The 9,767-nt window shown below is 52.0% G+C and overlaps 1 protein-coding gene and 1 long non-coding RNA gene across 7 annotated transcripts in view; one reads left to right on the top strand and one right to left on the bottom strand.

The window, feature by feature from the left end:
- The window catches only part of Wdr93 (WD repeat domain 93), a 48,010-nt gene extending 40,358 nt beyond the window's left edge, over window positions 1–7,652 (top strand). For 3 of the 5 annotated variants that reach the window (XM_004852773.4, XM_087188382.1, XM_087188384.1), the window contains 2 exons: window positions 132–318; window positions 7,325–7,652. In XM_004852773.4, coding sequence (XP_004852830.1) covers window positions 132–318; window positions 7,325–7,424 — 287 coding nt within the window. In that variant the 3' untranslated portion in view covers window positions 7,425–7,652. Of the gene's footprint in view, window positions 1–131; window positions 319–451; window positions 769–2,514; window positions 2,643–7,324 lie in introns of those variants that run through there. The other 2 variants (XR_015441762.1, XM_087188383.1) reach the window with 2 other exon arrangements.
- On the bottom strand, window positions 2,926–5,309 carry LOC110350747 (uncharacterized). 2 transcript variants are annotated; one of them, XR_015441764.1, is made up of 3 exons: window positions 4,214–5,309; window positions 3,890–3,986; window positions 2,926–3,153 (listed from the first exon to the last, which is right to left on the bottom strand). It is a non-coding gene; the product is annotated as an uncharacterized LOC110350747 (long non-coding RNA). The 2 variants fall into 2 exon arrangements; XR_015441763.1 differs by having other exon boundaries at window positions 4,893–5,291.
- Window positions 7,653–9,767: the final 2,115 nt, after the last annotated feature.

The raw sequence follows: 9,767 nt of genomic DNA on the forward strand, positions 1-9,767 counted from the left end.
CTCTGATCAAGGGCTGGCAAGGTCTTCCTGGAGTCCCCTCCACTGGGCCAAGCGGGCCCTGCCCACCTCAACCCGTGTCCCAGCCACCCAGACCACAGTTGCTCAGAGCACGGAGCTTTTGTTCCTCACAGGCGACCCTCCAGGTGAAGAGCCCACCAGTGATGCCAAGGACACCCGGAATTCTGTTTTCTGTTTTAATTTTGAGGCCTACCCACTTCTGGAAAATGTTTCCCAAAATCATACCATTCCCCAAGAGGACTCAACAGAGAACATGGTGTTGCCACTGGAGAAAAGATGCGAACTTATGCTCCGGAAGAGGTAAGGATTTCAACCTCTAACTCCTCCCAGGACTCAGGTTGTGTCTGGGGTGGAGACAGGAGTTTGCTTTGTCGTAAGGTCCCTTGGGCATTTCACCTACCCGCTATGTTTTCTACCTCCATTTCCCATACAGACGGGCAGGAAAGGAGTCATTCAGGCTGGCAGGAAAGGAAGGCTTCAGCTGAATGTCTTCTCCTTGCAACCATATTTTCTCTTTTATTTTCTTGATTCATTTTTTCAAAAGGATATTTAGATTCGTAGGCAGGGGTTAGGACAGGGGTTGGCAAACTGTGATCGTATTTGACCCACTGCCCAGTTTTGAAAATGAGATTGTTTTGGTTTGGTTTTGGTGCTGGGGATTGAAACCACAACCTTGCACATGCGAGGCAAGTTGCTGAGCCACCAGGGCAGACCCCAGCCCCTTGTAAATAAAGTTTTATTCAAACATAATCCTGCCCCTTTGTTCACTGTCATTATGGCTGCTATATGCTACAACAGCAGAGATGAAGAGTGGCAACAAAGACCACATGACCTGTACAGCTGACTTATTCATTCTCTGGCCTTCTATCAAAAAGTTTGCCACTGCTGGTCTGAGACACTTTCCTTTACCCATCACCTAGACCAGTGATGGCAAACCTATGGCACGCATGCCACAGCGGGCTGTTTGTATCATTGGAAGCTCTAAAATGTTCACCACCACTGACCTCGACAATGGTCATGCATAGACAGACATCTCCTCTCCCTGCTCCCCCTTACCCCCAAAGCTTGCTTGCTTTCTGTCCCCCTGCCAGGCCAGTACAATGATCTGGCCTCAGTCATCTTGGAGCAGCCAGGTTTCTCCTAATCCATCTCACAATGAGCTGCTGGGGATTTGCATGATAACACACAGAAAGTGGCAGGCACAGGGTGGTTTCTTTTTTCTTTTTCTTTTTTTCCCCAGTACCTGGGATCGAACTCAGGACCTTGCACTTGCAAGGCAGGTGCAGTGCCACTGAGCTAAATCCCCAGTTTCTTAATAAATGGTGGATAGGGCAAAGATCCCTCCTTGTTAATCCAAAATGCCTGGGGGAGCCCGATGTGGAGGCGCACGGAGGGTCATCACGAGTTCGAGGCCAGCCTGGACTGCATAGTGAGGGCAAGGCCAGCCTAGACTACACAGGGAGACCCTGCCTCAAAAACAAAATACCTGGGGGAATTCTAGATATCACCACTAGGTGGCAGCACAGATCATCTTTGCTTTGCAGCTCAGCATTTAACCTGTCTCCTCTCCCTTCCGCTTCTCTCCTCCCCTCCCCTCCTCTCCTTTCCTTTCCTTTGGAGGGGAAGGGTACTGGGGATGGAACCCAGGCCTTGAGCAAGCTAAGCAAGCGCTCTGCCACCGAGCTGCACCCCCCGCCCTCCGAGCTGCTACAGTTATGCCCTTCCTACGTGGTGCCAGGCTGCCGGGAGGAAGCTGGCTCGTTCCTCGGGAGAGAAGTCTGTCTCCTGAGTCCTGGGGGGCGGCAGAGAGAAGTCGGAGAAGGAGACCGCCCCCTAGTAAAGATTTTCGGACAAGCCTGGGCTATTCTTCACGTGGGGGCTTTCTATTCTAGCCCTTGATGACTTCCTCTTAGACACAGCTGAAGAATTTAGGAGAAAGTATCATAATGTCTACAACTTCTTTCTTTCTTTTTTTAATTAGGACAACCTTTTGTTCCCAAATTTACAACTTCTTTTCAAGTGGCCTGGGAAAATATTTATAGACACAGTTAAAATTTAACAGATGGTGAAATCTAGGAAAATATTTATGGGGAGAGAGATAAAACATTAACAACTGGTGAATCTAGGTGAAGGTTCATTTCTGTAGGTTTGAAAATTTTCAAAATAATGCCAGGTGTGGTGGCCCACACCTGTAATCCCAGCACTCAAGAGGCTGAGGCAGGAGAATTGCTGTGAATCCAAGGCCAGCCTGAATTACATAGCGAGACTCTGTCTCAACAAACCTATTTTATTTAAAATAAAAATAAAAAGATGAAAGTTTATCAAATATTATTTACAATATAATCCTGATTTTGAGTTAAAAGAGAAGATGGGAAATGTGTACAACAATGGGAATGTTGGTTAGTTTGGGTGATGGAAGTATGTGTGGTGGTTTTTCCTTGTGTTTTCTCTATATGCAACTTTTCTACCAAAAATATGCATTTTTCTGGAGAATAGATTTAAAATAATGTGAAAAATAAGTCAAGGGCCTGAGGTTCGCCATGCTCCGGGAAGACCTCTCTGGACCAGGACCATGGCCTGGGATTTCCCGGGGCCCTCACTGGGGCCTGAGAACTGCTGGTCAGGTGAGCTGGTTTCCATTTCTTCTATTCTGGTCCAAGCCCCTCCTTTTCCTGGCCTAGACTGACATTTGTCCCCCTCAGCAGAGTGGACCTGCTCAGCCCGATCTCAGCCCATGGAAAAGGTCTCCAGGGTAGAGCTACTACCTTAACAGAAGAGTGAAAATGCTGTATGCATAATTTCTGTTATCAGATACAAATACTTGCAGAAATTTGGGAAACAGGAAAATGCAAAGAGGAAACTTAAATAGCCCATAATCCTACCATTAGAAACCACCAGCAATCTGACTTTATGTCACTCCAGGATATAATTTAATGACTTTTTAATTTTGAGAAAAACATTTTTGTTGTTCGTCAGCTTCATGTCCCTCTAAGGAAAAACGAGATAATAAATGTATAAACTGAAAGGTTAGCTGGAGATTTCCGCCCGGGGTTGGTAGGACCATTGCTTTGGGCCGGTAGGAGGAGCACATTGGGACAGGATCACGTAACATCTCGAGACCGCTTCCCAGATGACCTGGAAGCAAAAAGAGGACGAGAAAGGGGCCAGGCATGACCTCAGGACCTCCCTCCCAGCCTTGCCTCATAAAAGTTCCCACACACAAAAAAAAGTTCCCACCAACTCTCCAGAGCAGGCTGAAGACCAAACTTTAACACATGGGCTTTCGGGGAACATTCAGCATCCAAACTGCAGCATTTGTAAATATAGGTTTTGATTTTTGTTTTTGGTGGTACTGGGGATTGAACCCAGGACTTCCAAATTCAGCTACATCCCCAGTCTCTCCCACCTTTTTTTTTCTTTTTCTTTTGAGACATGGTCTCCCTGAGTTGCCCGGGCTGGGCTCAAACTTGCAATCCTCGCATCTCAGCCTCCCAGTTGCTGGGACTCGGGTGCGCCACTGTGCTCAGGGACAGCGCAGTATTCTACATCGTATGTAACCGGCGTCACTCCTCTGGTTGGACTGCTCGGATAAGGAGGCCATGCTTTCTTCTCTGACCCCCACTCTGAAACACTGAGGCCCATCCTGGCCCCCCACAGGGAATAGAAGGGACTCTTCTACCTCCTCAACCCCACAGCTCAGGGCCCAGGCCGCTGCCACCCCTCCCCGGAAGGGTCCCTGTAGGTGGTGGGGGCACAGCGCCACCTCCAGGAAGCTTCTGCAGGGAAGGGGGGGGGGGGAGCCGGGCGCCGGCGCTAGGGCAGGCTTGGCGCCCGTGGCACACAGGAAAGCTGAGGGCTGGTGGGGACCTGCCTGTGGCGGGGGACAGGCCCAGCCTGCTGCTGACCTCAGGGATCCCATTTCCTTGGTCCTGAGCACAGTGTTTGAATCATGCTTTCTGGTTTGGGCCCTAGAAATAAATCAGGAAATAATAGATTCAAAGAAGGCTGCTCTTGTCCTGCTTGCTCTGAGGCCCGGTGTCCAGGGCTTTCCCACATATTCCCAACTTGCCATCGTAGACGGGTCCCACCAGCCAGCAGCTCTGAGAACCACTGCAGCGTGCACACAAACGGCAGCATTAATATTTGACTCCCCCCGCCCCATACCAGTCCAAAGGCATTAGTTCCCGGCTCTTACATGTATTTATTTTTTCCTGTTCACTCCTTGTGTCTGAAATACTTTCCAGTGGCCCTGAAACTAGGTAGAACTGTAAGGGTTCATGTGGTGACAGAGTCAAAGTTCCAAACTTGCCATAGTCCGTCCACACTGCTTTCACAAATCAGCACTGGAACTTCCCATCGAAAGCGGAACAGCCCATGGGAAGCGGCCCAGAAGGCAGATCCGGGGTGACCCAACAGTCCCTGTCCACACAGCACACGGCTCCCTTGTCCAGGGCAGCAAGCTGTGTGTGGCTGCAGGTGACATCTTCATCGAGGTGGGGGAGGAGCGGTAGGTATTTGGACCCCTTCCGGACCACCCCTCGGTGCCTGTCCTAACTTTCCTTTGCTGTTCCTGAGAAACAAGGGACGGACGAGCCTCTCCCAAAGTGACTTGCAGGTGGCAGACCTCACGCGAGCTTCGCGGGGACTTGCAGATGCGCCCTCTCCCTTCTCACTGGTCCTGGGCCGCTGTCTCTCTGGCATACACGCGCACCCGCACTTTGCGCCATTGCCGCAGCGCACTAGAAAGCACTCGAAGGGTGCCCCAACCCAAGGCCTCCCACAGCGTACCCCTTCCCACACTGGCTGTGGAAGCAGGGACAAAAAATTAATAGCTCCGTGTTAGTATAACTTGGGGATGAAGGATTAAAATCAACCTTTCGGGTATGCATCCAGTATGGTAAATCTCTCCTCTTCTGCGGCTGGCCCTGGGTTCTCTCTTCTGCGGAGGTCCTCCTTTTCTAAGACTTCTTTGTCAATACTGTCGCGAGTAATTTTTCCAGTTAGGCTTTGGATTGAAGTCATTCTGATTGCTTGTTTAGCCAAACACAAGTGCCAAGCGTCTCGTAGTTGGAACTGAGCGGCGGCTTGGCTGAGAGCCGCCGCCTTACACAGCGTCAGAACCCGGGCGCAGCGAGCTCTGGAAACCGCCGTGGGTTGGTGGAGAGAGGGCCTGACTCTGGTGCCCTCTAGCGGGTGCCTGGGGCATAGTCCACTGACCTTTGAACACTGGACCTTGCCGGGCACTCTGTAAACGCCAGCGACTATTTATTGCTAGAGCCACAGAAAAAGCCCTCCTGCCCTCCAGCGTCACGCTTCAGAAATCACCCTTATCCTCCATGAGCTGTTCATGGTCGCCTTTTTAGTCTCTAGTTCCGATGCCGTGTTGTGCTGACCTCTCAACCCAGCAATTTCACTTCCATTTATCACCAGCAGTGTTCATACTATTATAACTGGTTAAGCGTTATTGTGCACTTACTATGCACCAGGTGCCATGCTAAGTGCTTTGCAGGATGATGATGAGGACTGAACAAGATCCAGATTTACCTTGAACTTACTGTGTAGCCCAGACTGACCTGGAGCTCACCATCCTCCTGCCTCAGCCTCCCAAATGCTGGGATTATAGGCGTGCAGCACCTTTATCATTGGCGGTGGCGGCAGCGGCGGCAGCAGCAGCAGCAGCACTACACAGTGAGAAAGCTGAGGCTCACAGGGGTCTGATTGCCCCTCCCAGGATGGCAGCTTATGTGGGAAGGAGCAGGGTTTGAACTGCAGCACGCTGCCGTCTAGCCTGCCCGCCAGCCCATGCAGACAAGACGCTCACACGCCAGGGAGTGCACTGCAGCCTGACGACCCAGCACAGTCCTGGAACCCCGTGTGTCAGAAATAGTGAGCGCTGCCCACGGGTGGCTGGGGGGTAGATTCTAAGTGAAAAAAGCAGGGTGCACAGCAATGTGTTGCACACTTCCATGTACCTTTTTTACATTGTGCTTGAGTGGAAAAATGTTAAAGGATACGAAAGCAGCTGTTGGTTATGGTTGTTTTGGGAACAGAAAATGAGGATGTGAGATTAGAAACTTTGATTCTCATTGTAGGCCTACAATGAGTATTTTTTAGGAAACAATGTATATTTTTAAAGAAACAATGTATGGATTACTTTTTTATTTTTTTGCAGTATTAGGGATTGAACCCCAGTCTTCACACAGAACTGTATCTCCAGCCTGTCTTTCTCTCTCTCTCTCTCTCTCTTTCTCTCTCTCTCTCTCTCTCTCTCTCTCTCTCTCTCTCTCTCTCTCTCTCTCTCTCTCTCCTTTCTAGACAGGGTCTCAGTAAGTCACTGAGTTGCCCAGCTGAGCAGGAACTTGCGATCCTCCTGTCTCAGCTTCCTAGAGTGCACCACCATGCCCAGTCTGTTGATTTTTTGTCTTTTCTTTCTTTTTTTTGGGGGGGGGAGGATTTTGAGACCAGATCTCACTATGTAGTCCAGGTTGGCCTCAAATACACAGTGATCTTTGTGCCTCAGCCTCTCAAGTGCTGAGATCACAGGTGTGCACCAGCAAACCCAGCATAGATTGCTTTCTAAGTTAGAATTTTCTTGTGTCCACGTAGATGACTCACATGCAGTGTCTCAAAAAACAAACCCAAAGCTACAATCCTTGTCTTTCTCCGCAAAGCATCCCTTTTGCTATTTGCCCTGACAGCACTCCATTGCCCAGGGTGGAAACCTGGACAGTAGTGCACCCCCAGCCCTACCCTCAGCTCCCCTGGAACCCCAGACCCAGCTGAAGTTGCCAATCTGCATGCACAGTGAGACATAGTCTTGGCTTGTTCTGGGCCAAACATGTTTTTATTTGATATCTTTAAGCTCTGATTTGTAGAAGACTGAACCCAAACATTTCAGATAAGTGGCCTGTGGCCCTTGTCCCTTGTGACTGGATTCACTCAGGCAGCATCAGGTCCTCAGGATCCGTCCTGTGCTAGCATGAGTCAGAATCTCCTTCCTTTTGAAGGCTGAGTAATAGTCTATCACGTGTGCAGACCTGCTTTTGTTTGCAAATGGGCCTTTCTTCTTCAGTCCCCAACCTGCCTATCCACAAGTACCTCCTAGTCTCCAACCCTGGCCTGTTGTTCCCTCAGCAAAGGCTGACTGGGTGCCACTGTACCTGGCTGGGCCCGCCCTGAGGACCCTGAGATGAAGCAGTTGTCACCTTCAGAGTTTCTCTCTTAGCACAGGACGGCCCTGGTCTGCACTAGGCTGGGGAACAGGAGGTAGGGAAGCGCCTCTCACCTCTGGTTCTATGGCCCTCAGCTTCCAGAAGCTAAAGAGACCTCAAGTGATGAACAACCATGAGTGGACCCGGCTTCGAAGGTACTCTGTGCTGCTCCAAAGAGAGAATTTCCAGAAGTGACAGCCACACAGCCACCTGGGGATTCTGAAGAGGCTTCTATCTGGGCAGCCACTCCCAGAATGGAGGACACAGCAACAAACCGCCCAGCCCAAAGGGCCTGGACTTGCAGGCCACAGAGCCAGCAAGGAGAACGGTACCTTGGGGACCATAACACTAAGCCTCTTGTCAGTGCCCTGGGTGGGCCCATGTGTCGCCTGGATAAACAGCAGTTTGTTTCCACACTCCCAAGTTGCCATGGTGTGGCCCCATCCTTTCCACAAGCCCAGGCCCAGCAGGGCCCAGCTGTGGCTCTCCAGGCCCAGGAGGACCAAGCACCTCAGAGGCCGGGACAGTACTTTAGGCAAACCAGCCAGACCCCTTCCTCTCCTTTCCTTCTACTTCTGCCTCACCTTGCTGGTTCCTGTCCCTTACTGACCACCTCCAAGGGCTGGGGGTGTGGCTCTGGGCAGAGTGAGCCGAGCATGCAAGAGGTCCTGGGTTCCATCCCCTGTACCCCAAAGGAAGAAAGAAAAAAGAGAATTGCTTTGAAAGGAGGACGTTCCTGGTGGGATGACACCTGGAAGCTGTGGCTGATAGAACTTGGACCGCTGCTGACATTGCCTGCTAGCCCAGGACCCTAGAGGAGACTGGGGGTCCTGGAGACCCTTGATCTCTAGAAACTGCCCCTACCAGGGAAGCTGGGTGTGGCACCACATGCTTGTAATCCCAGCACTCAGGAGGCTGAGGCAGGAGGATTGCTGCTAGTTGGAGGCCAGCCTGGGCTGCACAGCAAGCTCAAGGCTGTAGTTCTGGACTACATAGTGAGACTCTGTCTCAGAAAGAAAAAAAAAGCCAGAAAACCAGGCAACTGGGCCAATGAGCCCCCAGCCGCTGAAGGGCAGACCCACCTCTTTGAGGACACCACGTGGTTCCCTTGAGAACTGCCTTTGGCGGTGTCTCAACTCCTGACCTTCCCGATGCTAAACTCTCTGACTGGTGGTGACAGCTGCTTCCTCTGTGCCCATCCTCCTCCCACCCTGGTCGCACACCATGCCCCTCGCTGGCCCGACACCTCCCTTCAGGTGCCAATACTGTCCGGCTGAATGTCCCTGGATGAAAAGGTCCCTACCTGAGACCCTTTCCCCTTGGTGCTATAGGATGTGGAAACAGGGCCAACACAGCCCTTTTGCAAGATGAGGTAGGAGCGCTTAGGAAGGTGGCCTTGGCTTCACACAGTGGCCAAAGGCCACGGGAACCAACATTCACGTAGTGTGTATATTTCACGTCCAGGCTGTGTGCAGTGGAGATGTTCTCATTATCACTGTTTTACAGAGAGGAAATGGATACACAGCAGCAGGGCCAGAATCCCAGCTCCACTGCCCCAAAACGGACTGGCCCCCAGAGATTACCCAGCACCCTCCCAGGAGGGACTCGGGCTGAGGCTGTGTCCAGATGTGGGGATCGAATCCAGAGTCCCCCTCATCTCTCAGCTCTGTCACCAGGACCCTGTGACCTCCTGGTGCCACAGAGCTCACAGCCCCCTCTCAGCGGCCCGGCAGTCACCTTCCTGAGCCCTTGCTGTGCAGGTGGTGCAGGCCTATGGCTCGAGTCCATCCCTGGTGGGGGAGGCGGTGTCGTGTCACCAAACTGAGAGCGACAGGAGAACTGTCTGAGGAAAGGGCCATGCAGGGTGGCAGGACCACTGAGCTGCAGCCACAGTGAAGGTCTCTCCCAAGACTGAGCTAGGCTGAGGATGCAGCTCTGCCCTGTCCAAGGTTGCGATCATTCCCCAGCGTGTGGGAGCCCCAAGGGGACTGAGGCATTCCCAAGGAGCCTTGTGTGCCGGATCCAGGGAAGGTTGAGAGAAGGACCCAGGGCCTGGCAAAGCCGGCTGTAGGCTGGGGATCCCCAGGGAGGAGGCAGTGGCCAGGGCTGTATGATCCTTGGGGCCACTGTACCCCCAAGCTGAGGAGGCTGTGCCCCCCTGGGTGACCGGAACCCATGCCCCCTGGGTGCCCCTTGGGAACACCAGGAACTTTACGCCCCACCCCAGTGCCAGCCTGCTCCAGGGATGTTGCCATCTGCCGATGTGGACACCACCTCTCTTGCTTTGTCCCTGCATTCAGATGGGGACCTCTGTGCCTATTCAAGGCCATGTCCTTGAATAATCTGCTTGAACATTCAGCAGCCAACTTGGTGGACCCCTCTTAACATCTACACAGCACACGGCTTCCCTGCTGCTGGCCAGAGTCTTAGGGACCAGGTCACACGTTCCCGCATGCACACGTGCACACACTTGCCTGCTGGGCCATTCCAGAAAAGGGACTTATGGATCACCCATCTAATTGCCCCGACACCAATGGC

The sequence above is a fragment of the Heterocephalus glaber genome, unplaced genomic scaffold (genome assembly GCF_053883595.1).
Source record: "Heterocephalus glaber isolate CG9 unplaced genomic scaffold, H.glaber_assembly_v1.0 deba00001531, whole genome shotgun sequence".
Lineage (NCBI taxonomy): Eukaryota > Metazoa > Chordata > Mammalia > Rodentia > Bathyergidae > Heterocephalus > Heterocephalus glaber.